Source organism: Artibeus jamaicensis, unplaced genomic scaffold, assembly GCF_021234435.1.
Source record: "Artibeus jamaicensis isolate MK-2021 breed Jamaican fruit bat unplaced genomic scaffold, CSHL_Jam_final contig_793, whole genome shotgun sequence".
NCBI classification, from domain to species: domain Eukaryota; kingdom Metazoa; phylum Chordata; class Mammalia; order Chiroptera; family Phyllostomidae; genus Artibeus; species Artibeus jamaicensis.
The window spans coordinates 4,598,563-4,614,586 of NW_026521975.1; the positions used below are offsets into that span (position 1 = coordinate 4,598,563).

General features: G+C 39.5%; 1 protein-coding gene across 6 annotated transcripts in view; it reads right to left on the bottom strand.

The window, feature by feature from the left end:
• Positions 1-14,253, bottom strand: part of PAN3 (poly(A) specific ribonuclease subunit PAN3) — a 139,309-nt gene extending 125,056 nt beyond the window's left edge. For all 6 annotated transcript variants that reach the window (XM_037166862.2, XM_037166861.2, XM_037166860.2 and 3 more), the window contains exon 1: positions 13,821-14,253. In XM_037166862.2, coding sequence (XP_037022757.2) covers positions 13,821-14,253 — 433 coding nt within the window. The remainder of the gene's footprint in view (positions 1-13,820) is intronic.
• Positions 14,254-16,024: the final 1,771 nt, after the last annotated feature.

Consider the following 16,024-nt stretch of genomic DNA (forward strand, 5'->3'; position numbering starts at 1 on the left):
ATTTGACCAAATCAGGTGCTTGTATTCCTCCTTTTGACTATTAAAAAAACTATTATAAATGGTTTCCCTATCTCCATTCTTAGCAGCAACAGTTCTTTTAAAGACAGAAACCTTATCACTTCACTTAGCAGAGCCTAGAAGGGCATTCACAATGTGGGCACACAATCTACCATCCCATACCACTCTCCATAATATACTGCCTATTATTCTGTATTACATCAAATGACTACAGAACAAAATCATAATTCAACGCTTCCTCTCAAAACCTTTGTATCCTTGGTTTCATGTGCCTATGATGTTTTTCTTTACTACTGGGCATGCTTCAGCCATCTTTCAAAAAATAGTTTGAAATGTGACCTCTTCAAGAAACCTTCCAAAATATCCCTGAATAGAGTCTGTTACGCATTGCATGTTTATAGCATATCACACTGTGCAAAGCTTACACATTTCAAAATCCTTTACTAGACCATGCATCTTTTCTTTGCCCCCAATACCTGTATATCTGGCACAGAGTTGTTCAATAAATGTTCAGTAATTAAGCTTTCTCTAATCAGTGCCCAGAGTACACATATACTATGCCACTTACTACAGAGTAAGTCATCTGCATAAAATATCAGACCTCCAGAGAGGCAAGCTGACATTGTTTTAAAATCTGCAAGATCTATCTAGCAAACTGGCCCTCATGGAACCTGTCTAACCTATGCACCATAATAGCCACAGCAATGCCTATAGCAAGACCTAGGAGGAAAATCCTGAAACAGCTATTTCATACAGATCAAGAGGTTTAACAGCTGCAAGTCTATTGTTCCACACTGGACTATATAGAGTAAACTGCTTTGACTTGAAAAAAATTAAAATATACATTATTACTTAATCTACTTAATCTGAAAGGACAGCAGTGCAGAAGTCTGGTGAACACCTGATTCTAGGAGTGCTACAACACTATAGGTCTTCCAAGATGAGTTGGCTACAAAGCTGACTATAAACAACTAAATAAGTGGGCTCTCCAATGAAGCTGTTTAATAGTGAGAGCTGTTCATGCGATTGCTTACTGAATAATGTCTTCCAATAAAAAGCAGTTTTAATTTGGGGTAAGTGCCAAAACAATTGCTTTTTCTATATGATCCAAAGTTATCAATAAAGCAAGAAATGTTCTGAAAAGTCATCTACTATTCTTGTTTTCTCAGCAAAGTAACTTGGAATTTCATAATGGAGGAAGAAAATTTGTTTCTAAAAACCAGCACATTCCTTGTACAAATTAGTTTCAGATCACCTTAACCCATGCATGATTCATTGAGAACTGAGAAGTAAAGCTGGATTGTTGGTTTTTTTTTTTAGTAGCACTAGTCATCTTTTATCATATTTTAAAATTATCGGGGCTAATGCAACCCAAGAATCTAAAAGGCAGTACCTGACACTGAGTAACTGCTCAATAAATGTTAACTAAATGAATGAATCTCTACTTTTAGCCCAAATTACACTAAGTTGAAAGCCTGAGATAATGTAAATCTTTAACACATTAATTTGTATACATTAAATCTTTTTGTAATATATATTAGAGGACCTTGCTAAAATTTTTATTTTCCAAGCTGCCTTGATAATTTCCACAACTATCTCCAGATACGTGAGCCACTTAAGAAAAAGTCCTGCTGGGGCAGATTTGAAAAGTATAACTATTTCAAACATCTTATTTTCAGCTAATGGTATATAAAATACATAGTTTTTCATTGAAATATAACTGCATAACATTGTACTAGTTTTAGGTGTACAACATGTTATATGTACATATTGCAAAATGATTGCTACAATGAGTTAACATTCATCACCACAGTTACAATTTTTCTTATTATAATAAGAACTTTTAAGAACTACTCTTAGAAGATACTTTCAAAAATACAATGTAGTATTGCTAACTATAGCCACATTTTAGTACATTAAAATATCCAGTACTTACTTAACTTCTAACTTAAGTTTGTGCCTTTTGACCACCTGTACCCATTCCACCCACCCTTCACTGCCCCCCACCCAGCCTCTGGCAACCACCAACCTGTTGTATGTACCTGTTTGTGCTTTTTTTTAGATTTCACATGCAAGTGAGATTACATGGTATTTATCTACATAATTTTTTAATGTACCAAATTTGAACCGGGTTAATGAAGATTCTGTATACTACTTAACATATGTGTAATTTTTTATTCATGTATAAATATACATAATACACTTAGATATAACAGTTTAGTGCCATCATTTATAAAAGAATATAAACAATCTAAATAGCCATTACAACAAATACAAATATACAGTGGAATGTTATGCAGCCATTAAAAAGAGTAGGACAGCCCTGGCCAGGTAGCTATTTGGTTGGAACATTGTCCCATACACCAAAAGTTTTGATTCTCTGGTCAGGGCACACCTAGGTTGCAGGTTCAATCCCTGGATGGGGCACATTCGAGAGGCAATCGATCAATGTTTCTCTCAGAGCAATGTTTCTCTCTCTCTTTTCCCTTCCTCCCTCTCTCAAAGCAATTTTTTAAAAAAGTATCCTCAGGTGAGGATTAAAAACAAAGAGAGTAGGACAGATTTCTATCTGTGGATGTGGAACAAACTACAGGATATGCAATTTGGTGAGAAACTTCAAAACTCATTAGGCCTCCCCATGTGTGCACACATGGGGAGTAAACATGTGCTTGAAATAGGGAAATATTAACATATAAAAACTGCATATAGGCAAAGAATATTTCTGAAGAGATACATAATAAATGGGAAAGAGTGACTGCTTTTTGGAGAGGGATAGGGAATAAAGAAGGAGGATGACTATTTGTTATTGTGTACCCTTTTGTGCTATTTAAATTTTTAACATTTCTAATTCTAAAGCAAAACATGATTGTTCCTATTTTTCCTAAAGCAAGAATTTTTCATTTTAAAAGTAATTTAAAACTGGCTTAGAAACACAGGAACAACGGGAGGGGGGGTTGTTTGTTTTTAAAGGAAAAAACAGAGAGTTACCAAAAGAGACCTCCAAAAGGGAGCTTTTTATGGAAGAGGACTATTATAATATATATGTTAAATCACTGTGATATACATCTAAAATAGGATACTGTATGTCAATTGTGTCGGCAAAAAGCTAATTATGAAAGGTTACAGGCTATATAATTCCATTTATAAAACACTGTTAAAATGACAAAATTACAGAAACGGGGAGCAAATTACTAATTGCCAGTGACTGGAAGGGAAGGCAAGTTAGAAAAGGGCAATTTGAGACTGACAACTATCCTCGACTGTGCTGGCAAGTACACAAACATACACATGTTAAAACTCCATAGAACCAAATTTACACATATGCACACACACAAGTGCAAATAAACTAGGGAAATCTGAAAAAGCAGATCATATTAATCAATGCTGGTTGTAATACTGTATCGCAGCTATAGAACATGTTACCACTGGGAGAAACTGGGTGATGGGACAAGAGAGAGCTCTATTATGTCTTACAACATCATGAAACTCTAAATTGTCTCAAAATAGAACGTTAATATTTTTTTTTAAATCTACAAAAGGTCAAAAATAGGAAGACACTCATTTTATTTGGACAATCATTTTTTTACAAGGTCATTTCAAGTGAACTTCATGTAAAGAAGTGTTTTACCTGTTAAATGAATCTTACCTAGACCTACATATTAGCACATCCCTCTTTGAGTACTCCTCATAAACCTGAGTTTTCTTCATAAAACTTATCGAGACCCAATATTAACTTATGTTTGTATTCCCTACTAGAAGGTAAACTACACTAAGGCAGAATTTTGTTTCACTCAGTGTTGTATTCCTATCACCCACATCAAAGCTTGCCACCTTGCAAGCACAAAATTAAATGAATGAAATAAATGGTATTATGAAGTCTTTGTGTATTGTCCAATAAATATGTTAAAACCCATTATCAGCTATCCTAATGACAAATTGCAGCACTCGCTTGCCTGTCAGCTGATATAAGTTTATGGAAAAAAAAGTATAATCCTGGCTTAAAGAAACACAGTTTTGATACACACTATACATTCCAAAGCTAGTATATGAACTTCAGGTCATCCACTGCTCTATTACTCTGGTTGGACAGACAAGCACAGTTTGATAATCTGCAGCTATTTTACTGGTCTTGAAAGTACAATCATCCTTCAGTGTCACAAGGGACTGGTTCCTGGACTCCCGTGGATACAAAAATCTGAGGATGTCCAAGTCCCTTATACAAAATATACACAAAACCTATACACACATCCTCCTATATACTTTGAATCACCTTTAGATAATGTATAATACTTAATATAATGTAAACGCTACCTAAGTAGTTGTTATACTATATTGTTTGAGTAATAATAACAAGAAAAATAGTCTGTACATGTCCACTATAGACACAACCATCACAGGCTTAACTCCATAGTGTATGTGGGCAACAACATAACTTTTTTTTCCAAATATTTTCTATTGCCAGTTGGTTGTGTCTGTGAATATGGAATCTATAGATGAGGAGGGCCAACTGTATACTTTCAAAGATGGGAGGAGTGAAATGCATAGGTTAATTACAGACTTAATATTAATAATATTCAATAACAACAGCAACTAAGACTGTTACCTCACTATGTGCCAGGCAATGCACTGAGAGTGTCACAAGCAATCGCATCAAGTAAGTGTTATTAAACCTCCATCTTTAACACAAGAAAAACGGGATAAAATTTTGCCCATGATGATAAAGCCTGTAAAAGAGCCAGTACTCCATCTGAGATAGATCTTACACCAAAGCTTTGACTGCTAGCTAAATCAGTAGAAATGAAAGCTAGATTTACTTTGATAAATCTACTGAGTTTCAACTAATGTACATAAAATACAAATAGTGGTAAAATAAATGCTAAAAACTGAACACCTAAAAGATTAAACGTTTAGCTAGCAGGAAATACAATTACATCATTAAATAGGAATCCACATTTAAGCCTTAGAAGATCCCAAGCCCAAAAGAAATACTAAATGTCAGAAACTTAAAATAAAGCTTTTTCTTAAAAATTTGTAAACACGTTTATTTACTTGAGAGAAAGAGAAACATTGATGCAGAAGAACACTGACTGGTTGCCTCCCATATGCACCCAAACAGGGGATTGAACCTGCACCCTAGGTATGTGCCCTAACCAGGAATCAATGCTCAACCTTTTGATGTATGGGACAAAGCTCCAACTAAGCCAAAAAAATAAAAAAAGAAATTCGGTATTTCCAAAACAACAATCTTGAATGCCTGAACACTGCCAGGTCAACAGAGTAAAAAAATATACTTCGTATATACAAAAAGTGAACAACAAATGAAAGTATGGTTCCTTCGCAAGACTGAAACATCATTACGACTAAATGTTCTAGGAAAAGGCCTTTGTGCTTCGGTTTTCCAACGCTTGCAAAACGATAAAATTTTCTCTTTCACTTACTTCTAAAGTTTTAACAGGACCTGAAACACAAAACAAGTCTGCAAATGTGAAATACTAAAGCAAGGATCAGAAACTCAAATGCCTAGAGAGCCAGGCATGTTAAAGTCGTCTAGTAAGGAAGTTAAGGCAAAATGGAGAGTCCTGCCCCACCAACACGCCTTACTCAAATACAAGTTAAGAACTGCCTTTCAAGGGGAGCCAAAATTCTATTATCTGTGATTTCTGAAATGCTGTTAACAAAGTAAACTACAATCCACACACATGTAAATTAAAAACATGAAATTATACAATAAATTTTAGCCACCAAAATGGTTAAAATTATAACCTGATCAATACCAAGTGTTAGGGAGAACGTGGATCAAGTGGAACTCTCATACAACTGCTGGAGGTAATGCAAGCATTGTATAATCACTTCAGAAAACTGTTTGGCAGCATCTATTATAGCTGAACATATGTAATTAGTATACCCTGTATATAGCAAGCAATTCCACTCTTAGGTGATCCAACAGAAATGGATAAATTTGTTCACCCAAAAACACGTGCAAGAAAAGTTCAAAACAACTGTTCTCAAGAGACAAAAATTGAAAACATTCCACTGTCCACCAACAACAAAATGAGGAAATAAAATGTGGCACACTCATATAATAACACTATACAGGAATAAGACTACAGAGGCTATTCCTATATAACATCAATCTCACAAATATGCTGAAAAGAAAAAAGCCCACAAAAACAGTACAACTATATGGTTCCATTCCTATAAAGTTTTTTAAAAGTACAAAAAATTAAAAATTGAATCTGTTGTGTTAGAAATCAGCAGTTACCTTTGGGAAAGGGTAGCAACTGGGATGGAACAAGAGCAGGTTTTATGACGGCACTAATTATGTCCTATTTTTTAAATCTGAATGCTAGTTACATGTTCTTACAGGAATTTAAGATTTGTATGCATTCCCCAAGCTACGTGTACTTCAATAAAAACTTTAAAGACACAAATACACACACAGAAGATTCCCAAATTATTTCTGCAGGGAGATCCAGCTAATCAGAATAGATCAGTTTATGATCTCTCAACTATAGGAATACTGTATAATCTTAATCTAAAAAAGAGCAAAGAGGACTTCCACCAAGATGGAGGCATAGGTGGAAATACTGTGCCTTCTTGCACAACCAAGTTTAAAGACAACAAAGTTTTAGTAACAAATATGCAGCCAAAACACAGAAAACTGAACTAAATGGAAGTCCGACAACAACGAACCGTTCAGCAAAACTGGTAAGAGGGGCGGAGCCAGCAGCAGAGCTGGGTCAGGCAGGAAAGATCCTGAGGCCCAAGCATGGCCCTTGCACACTGACAGCAGTGGGTGGATTCCAGGTGTGGGGTAGCAACAGGTGGACCCAGTGAGGGCGCAAGGCGGCAAGCTGACCGCAATCACACATTCGCAAGCAGATAAACCAGTGAAGGAGCGAGCAGTGAGACAGACTGTGCAGGCCCCAGCAACCAGGAAGCAGCAGAGGGGACCGCCATTGCCCCTCTTTGACCCCACCCCCACATACAGCATCACAAACCAGGGACCTGGGTGGCCCCGCCCTGGTGAACACCTAAGGCTCTGCTCCTCATTCCTAACAGTCGCGAACAGACCAAAACGTGGCTCAAGAAGAACTCAAAGCCCCAGAGCCAATAAATCTAAGTGACCAAGAAATAGCCAAACTTTCAGATGCACTATTCAAAACACTGGTGATCAGGATGCTCACAGAACTGGTTGATTTTAGCCACAAATTAGAGGAACATATGAAGGCTAAACTAATCGAAATGAACGGAAATGCACAGGAAACCAATAGTGATGGAAAGGAAACCGGGACTCAAATCTAGGGAGTGGACCAGAAGGAAGAAAAAAACAACCAAACAGAAAAATATGAAGAAACAAGAATTCAAAAAAATGAGGAGAGGCTTAGGAACCTCCAGGACATCTTTAAATGCTCCAACATCCGAATTATAGGGGTACCAGAAGGGGAAGAGGAATAGCCACGAGTAGAAAACTTTTTTGAACCACTAATAAAGGAGCACTTCCCCAATCTGGCAAAGGAAATAGACGTCCAGGAAATCCAGGAAGCTCAGAGAGTCCCAAAGAAGGTGGACCCAAGGAGGAACACACCAAGGCACATCACAATTATATTAGCCAAGATTAAAATGAAAGAGAGAATTCTAGAAGCAGCAAGACATAAGGGGACAGTCACCTACAAAGGAGTTCCCATCAGACTATCAGCGGATTTCTCAAAAGACACCTTGCAGGCAAGAAGGGGCTGGAAAGAAGTATTCCAAGTCATGAAATCCAAACAACATTCATAGAATACAATTACCTGACCTACACATTCAAAATTGATCTATCCAGCAAAGCTTTCATTTAGAATGGAAGGACAGATAAAGTGCTTCTCAGATAAGATCAAATTCAAGCAGTTCATCATCACCAAGCCCTTATTATATGAAATGTTAAAGGGACTTATCTAAGAAAAATAAGATAAAAAAATATGAACAGTGAAAGGACAGCAAACTCACAATTCTTAACAACCACACCTAAAACAAAAGCAAACTAAGAGGACAGCTAGATCAGGAGTGGAACCATAGAAATGGAGATTACATGGAGGGTTAGCAACAGGGGAGTGGGAGGAGGAGAAGGGGGGAAAAGGTACAGAGAATAAGTAGCATAGACAGTAGGTAGAAAATAGGGGGAAGGGTTAAGAATAGTATGGGAAATATAACAAATCTAAAAAACTTTTTACACATGGACATAAACTAAAGGGGGGAATGGTGGGGGAGGGGTGTGGAGGGGAATGAAGGGGGGAAATAGAACTGTAATGGCATAATCAATAAAATATATTTTAAAAAATAAAAATTAAAAAATAAAAATAAATAAAAAGAGCAAACAAAAAATAAAAGCAAAATAAAATTGTCTCATACTACATGATCAGGTCAGCAACTATTCTAATATCTCTTAGACTATTTTAATTGCCTAATACCATTTTTTTGGTAAGAATTTTTTCCCTTTTCTGTATATTCACCTTACTCCCCTTCAACTTTTTCATCTATCCCCCTCCCCTCCTCCTCCCTGGCAACCTCTCAGCTTGTTTTGTTTCTATGAGTCTGTTTTTGTCTTGTTTGTTCATTTGTTTTGTTTTTCTAAATTCCACATACAAGTGAAATCATACGGTATTCATATTTCTCTGATTAACTTATTTCACTTAGAATACCCTCAAGGTCCATCCATCCATGTTGTCACAGATGGCAAGATCTCCTTTTTTATTGCTGAGTAATATGCTATTGTATATATTTACCACTTATTCTTTATCCATTCACCTATCAATAGATATCTAGGTTGCTTCTATATCTTGGCTATGGTAAATAATGCTGCAATGAACACAGAGATTTTAGTGTTTGCATTTTCTTCAGAAATATAACCATAAGTGGAATTTCTGGGTTGTATAGCAATTCTATTTTTAATTTTCTGAAAAACCTCCATACTCTTTTCCCTAATGGCTGCACCATTTTACATACTTACTAGTAGGATACATCCTTGCAAACACTCTGTTTTTCAGTCTTTTTGATAATAGCCATTCTAGCAGATAGGAGGTGGTAACTCACTGTGGCTTTCATTTGCAGTTCCCTGATGATTAGTGATGTTGAGTATCTTTTCACACCTGTTCGCCATCTGCATGTCTTCTTTGAAGAAATGCCTATTCATGTACTCTGCCCATTTTTTAATTGGATTGTTTGTATTTTCTAACATTGATTTGTACAAGTTTTTCATGGATTTTAGCTAATAACCCTTACTAGATATATCATTTTCAAGTATATTCTCCTATTCAGTAGGCTGTCTCTTTGTTTTGTTGATAGTTTCTTTCACTGTGTAGAAGCTTTTTAGTTTGACATACTCCCATCTGTTCAGTTTTGCTTTTGTTTCCTTTACTTGAGGAGACTTACCCAGAAAGATATTGTAAAAACTGATGTCAAGGAGCTTACTTTCTTATAAGACTCTTTCCTTTCAGGAATCTTATAGTTTCAGGTCTTACATTTAACTATTTAATCCATTTCAAGTTTCTTTTTGTATATGGTGTAAGAGAGTGGTCTACTTCCATTTTTGCATATATAGTACCTCTGCTGGTTTTCCTAATACCACTAGTTGAAGAGATTGTCATTACTCCACTTCATAATTTTGTTTCTTTTATCATAGACTAATTGACCATATAAGCAAGGTTTACGTCTGGGCTCTGTATTCTGTTCCAATGAGTTATATGTCTGTTTTTGTGCCAGTACCTTGGTGCTTTGATTATTATAGCTCTGTAATATAGTTTGAAATCAGAAAGGATCTATTATAAGTTTTGCTACCCTAGCTTTCTTTTCATTTTAATCTGCATGGAATACTTTTTCCATCCCTTCACTTTCTATGTATATGTTTCCATCTGAAATTAGTCTCCTATAGGCAGCAAATAGATGGGATCAAATCTTTTTTCCTCCAATTTATTCACCCTATGTCTTTTGATTGGAGCATTTAGTACATTTACATTTAACGTAATTACTGACACGTATGTACTTACTGCCATTTTGTTCAGTGCTTTCTGGTTGTTTGTAGTTCTCTGTTCCTTTCTTTCCATTTGGTTTGACTGCTTTTTCTTTAGTGTTTTGTTTGGGTTACTTTCTCTTCATTTTTAGTGTATTTTTTGTAGGTTTTTGGTTACCATGAAGTTCATATATTTCCATCTATAGCTACAGAAGTCTATTTTAAAAGGTGACAGGAATTTAAATTCAAACACATTCTAAAAGCACTACACTTTTACTTCCCCTCCACACTTAGACATCATACTTTAGACCTTTTAGTTGTATTTCTCTATTTATTGTTGTTATAGTTCATTTAATCTTCACACTAGCTTTTGAAGTAATTGATTCAGTGTTAAAGACCTGTGAGATTTTTTTTTCTTTCGTGATTTTTCTTTCTGGTTATAGCCTTTTCTGCTTAAAGGCGACATTCTAACTTCTTATAAACCAGTTTAGTGATAATAGACTCTTTTAGTTTTGTCTGGCAAACTCTTTATCTTTCCTTCAATTCTGAATAAATACCTTTACTGTGAGTTGCAGATTCCTTTCTTTCAGCACTTTAAGTATTTCCTGCCACTCCTTTCTGACCTAAACAGTTTCTGCTGAGAAATCAGCTATTAGCTTTATGGGGGTTTAGGGAAGGAGGGAGTTCCTTTGTACATGACTTCTTGTTTCCTCTTGTGCCTTCAAGATTACCTCTAATTCCTTAACTTTTACCATTTTAATTACAATATATCTTCATGTGGGCCTCTTTGGTTTCATCTTGTTTGGAACTGTGCTTCCTGGAAATTAGAGGTCTATTTCCTTCCTTGTTAAGAGTTTTAAATTTTTCTATTCTATGCTCAAGTTTGGTGGGCATACTTGTAACTGTTTATTTGAATTCTTCATCACACAAATTACTAACCTGTGTTTCACTAGGGGTTTTTTTTTTCCTGTTCCTTCATTTGGAGTATAGTCCTCTGTCTTCTCATTTTGTTTGACTTTCTGTATTTGTTCCTATGAATTAGACGAAATAACTACTTCTCCCAATCTTGAAAATATGTTTTGTACAGAACTGGCCTCTGTGTGCCAGGTGGCTTTAGCAGGCTGGTTGGAGTAAGGGGAGGCAAAAGTGACAACTGGCCAGAAGAAATGGGTCAGGGCAGGGCATCCTGGTATGTGTGCACACGTGTAGCTCCCTGTTCTACCTATCCATGGCCAAAATGAGGTCTGGTCAGGGCAGACTGGTGTCTCGATACTTCTGCATCCTGCTGATTTGAGTGAGGCAGGCTGGTACACACACTGCGGTATCCCATTTGATCTGATGGGTGGAGCAAGCTTCAAGTGGGAGGGCGCCACGTACACACTCTATAGCAGCCTGTTGTTCCTGGGGGATCTAGCTCCAGGAGTGGCCAGGAAGGCACTACTACAGCCTTGCAGGTCAGCCTGTGCACCGGGATACAACTCCAGCTTGCACTATCCAGGTGGAGAATGTAAACAATGGCACTGACTTCTCCAATCCTGGAAAGTTCCCTCGGATCCCAGAATGCTCTCGCATTTCCCCCATCTTCTCCATGTGATCTCAATATCTATCTATCTACCCCTCATTTGGTGTGCAGAAGCCATAGAAACTGTTCAACTGGCCCTCAGTTGTGTCTCAGTTCTATACACAGATGTATATTCACTGTGTCATGGGAGAGATTGAGCTCAACATCCTCCTAAGCTGCCATCTTGGACCTTCCTCCTATTACCTCATACATTTATTTAACAATCAAGCCTGTCTCAAAAGATAGTATGAAAAGACACTAAAAGCAGAAAGTAGACTGAAAAATAATCAATTAATTGTAAAAATTCAAAGTAGCCATTAAATCACCATCACAATCCTCTTCCATGGTTCCTGAGCAACTTTACTTGCCATTCACTGGTGCGAAGAAGTTTATCTCATCCCTGAGGAGTCACAACCTAGGTGCTGCTGAGAGTTACCAAAACAATGGACAGCAAAAAAGAGGAGCATCAGGCTTCACCTAGTCCAGTTAAAAAAGCAAGCCTACCCAATCCAAATTCATAATTCAGCTATTCAATCAAATAACTGTTACATGACTAAACATTACCTTTAAAATGTCTTCTTAGCATTAATTGCCTGTCCTCTCAAGACCCCATAGTCAAGGCAATTACATTCTTTTTCTTTGGAGATATTAAATGATCTCCACCTTTGAGCCATAGCTAGTATTTTTCCACTACCTCTGTTCACCTAGCTATCTTTCATGTCTCAAACCTACTACTTCATATTAGAAAATCCTAGAAAAATCACAGACCGGCATTTTTGAAAGTGCCTCTTTCTGTAGATAACAAAACTACTGTTCAGTTTCACTGCTTACCAATTAAACATAATTCTTCAATTAATTTGAAGCATAACTCACGCATCCAGCAAAAATCTATCTTGAAAATGCAAAACTGCTTCTCAAAAGTGAATTAAATTCCACCAGAAAGCAATTATTTCTTACAAAACATTTTAAGTTACAAATTAATCTTCTTAGCATATCAACCTCACCAACTATATTCACATTAAAGCCAAGCCCATCCCAGTAAAAGAAACACAATCTTTAAAACACACACACCAAAATATCTGAAAAAACACTTAATAATCCTTGTAGAGCAAATAAATGCTACAACATCAAGTCCACTTGCAGTTTTTTCTTAAAAAAGACAAAAATGTTCTGACATGCAAGTTAACCTATTAAATCATTTTAAGATACAAAAACATTTTAATTTCCCAAAATACAGGACATTCCCATTTGGTTCAGAAATGCTCAACTTATTCGGAAACAAACCAAAAAAAAGAAAACCTTGACACCTGCTCTTCTTTTTCCTAAAGGCAACAGTCTGTAAAATAGATTTACACTTTAAACACTCACAACTGTAAACACTAATAAACAATTAAAAAGCTCTAAGCTAATCGAAAATAATAAATGGTTGTACAAAATACAAACAGCCCAAAATTTCTGAATTCAAGCGCTAAGTTGCACACACACAGATGTGCCCTGCACCTGCCACGCTTTCAAGGCTCCATGCTGACAGTTTGCTGGACACAAAGTTGTAGAAGACACGATCCCCCTACTGACACCCAGCAAACTTACTCCAGCTTTGAAGAAAACTACGTTAAAAATGCAAATCTTGTCAAACTCCTGAGCTCCCGACTAAACCTAAGCACACTAGGTTCACTCCTAAAAGCTGCAGTTCGTTCACTCCTAATCCTTCGAAAGTATTTCCTGCCTGGAAACTTTTCTCCCATAAGCCTTAGACAAACTTTTCCGTTCTTTCAACCTACTCCAGGAAGCCTTAAGCCCGCCCCTCACCTCCCGCCCCCCTACCCACACACATCCACTAGGGAACCTCAACACTCGCCAGACACCACTCCACACGGGCACGCAAAACACGTGTGCCTGCAAACCCAGCCCCTTTCCACACCCCCCGGAAACAACACCCCCTTTCTCACACACCGCACTCCACAACCCATCCCCCTTCCTCCCCGCCCCCACTCACACCACCCTAGTCCACCCACCCACGTTCCCAGGAACCCAGTCTTCCCTCACTCCCCGGCTCGACCAAGGCCGTGGGGAGAGAAAGCAAGAAGGAAGGAGAAATCAGTATTGGCCTAGGCCTCTCAGACCGCGTAGGGAGGCGACGGAGAGAACCCGCAGGCCAGGCTCGGCTGCAGGGCCTCATCCGGCCCCCTCCGGCCTTAGGCCTTCCGTCCGCTGCCACCCGGAGGCCGCCCTCCCACCCCGGACCATACTCACTTGCCAGCCGCGGTCCATCGAGTACCCCGCTGTTGCCTCCTCCACCAGGTGCGGCTCCTGTCCCAGGGGCCCCCAGGTCCGGCTTCTTGGGCCCCGGGGGCGGCCCGGTTCCCCCACATGGGACGGCTCCGGGCGGAAAGCCGGCCACCGGCGGGCCTGCCAGAGCTAGGGGGACGCTGTTGCTATGGAGGCCGAGGCCCGGGGCCGCTCCGGCCGCGGGGTCCTCATGCAGGAACTGACACTCCTCCCCGTAGAAGCAAGTCTTATCCTTAGCGTAGTAGCGGCAATACTTCAGCTTTACTCCTGCCGCCGCACCTCCGGGGACACCTCCGACCCCCGGCGGGGCCACCACCGCCACTGCCGCCGCCAAAGAAGAGGAGGAGGAAGAGGAGGCGGCGGCTGAGGGGGGCGGGAGGCCGCCGCCACTGTTCATGGCAACGCCGCAGCCCCGTCTTCCGCTGCTACCGGAGGAGACGCCGCCGCCGCCACCATAGACTAGAGAGGGAAGGAAGACGCTGCCGGTGCCGGATAAAAACCAGGGCGGGTGGGTCTGTCCCGCTGAGGGAGCCCAAGCCGCCTGGGGAGAGGGGGGAGGGGAGAGGGGAGGGAGGACGGGGTAGGAAGGCGCGGAGGGGAGGGGGAGAGTTGGGATTCTCTCACTCACTCTCTCGTTCTCTTTTCTTAAAGGGGCCGCGCGGGACGACGGGGTGGGCGCGCGAGTCCCGACAGGGACTTCGAGGGCACGGGCTAGGGAAGAGAAAGCGGCGGCCGCGTGGAGGTGGAGATGGCGGAAGGTCCGGTTTATTTTTAAATTCTGCCTCAACTCGCGGTCTTGCGCTTTGCTTGCTCGGAGTTGTTTATTCCATTTTCCTCTTCCTGAGACGGCCGTCAGTGCTGCGCATGCGCGCCGAGGCGCGGGGGCTTGTGGGTAGCGGGAGCGTGAGGGGAAACTTCGCCTGGCGTCTAGCCCGCGGGGCATCCTCGAGCTACTGGAGGTTGTGCGGGCGGTCAGTGGAGGCGTTCCCAGACGCCGATCCGGTGATGAGGTTCTTATGAGACGAATACCTTCTCTTTTAGTACAACCTGTTACTTGTGAAGCTAAGTGTCAACTTGAATGAAAAGGACGAAAGTGACGGAATGCAGACGGTCATTTTGAGGTGCTGCACCTGGGGACGAAGCCCAAGAGTCTGCTCTTATGTGAAGAAGTTTCATCCTTTTTGCCACACTTCCTATATTTTCACCACCCTGCTTTTTCCCTTTCCCCATGAATGTGATGACAACTATGGGACTGATTACATTCTGGGCGTTTTATTTATTTTTTTAAGTGTTGATTTAGACAAATCCCCTGCTCTGTGCAGCACCTACGTTCTCTTGGTTTATGTTACTGAAAGGCTTCGATAAAAGGTGAAAAATAACATGACACCTGGGAACACTGCCTAGGCATCACCGGATGATTTCATTTACAAATGTATTAGGATGCTTTTCTCAGCCTAGCCTTGATTTGAAATCTTTTTTTTTTCTTTCCTATTGATTTTATAGAGGTAGGGGGAGAGAGAGAAACATCTATTTGTTGTCCTGGTTATTTATGCATCCATTGGTTAATTCTTGTATGCGCCCTGACTAGAGATTGAGCCCACAACCTTGGAGGACACTGGCCAACTGAGCTACTTCATCAGGGCTTGAAATTCATTTTTAAAAGACACTTTTTATCCTAAGATCTCTGGTGTTTTGCTCTGCTATATTTCTTAAAAAGTTTTAAAGAATTGCTATGAAGGGATAAGTAATTGTAGCAGTCTTTCTCCTTTGTAAAAGATTTTCTTAAAAAGCAGTATGGCGGTTACTGAGGGATGGGAAAAATATTTGTTGGTAGTACTTAAAAAACTGTGGCAAATAGAAGAGGTCACAGAAAAACAGATATAAGCAAGTGTGCCACACTGCCAAAGGGGGGGAAAGTTCATTCCATAAACCACAAACTGGTAAGCCTGGTGACGTTCCTTAACTACATTAGAAAAAGTAACATTGTATTATGTTTTTTTAAACATTTCCCATATTTATGTATTCAACAAATATTTATTAGGCTGGGGAAGTAAAAGTAAACAATATGCAGTTCTTGCCTGAGTTCAAGTGGCTTGTTTATCCTTTGGATGGGGAGGTAGAAAGTACACAGGCAATTATAAATCAGTGTCTTGGGAGCTAACCTTATC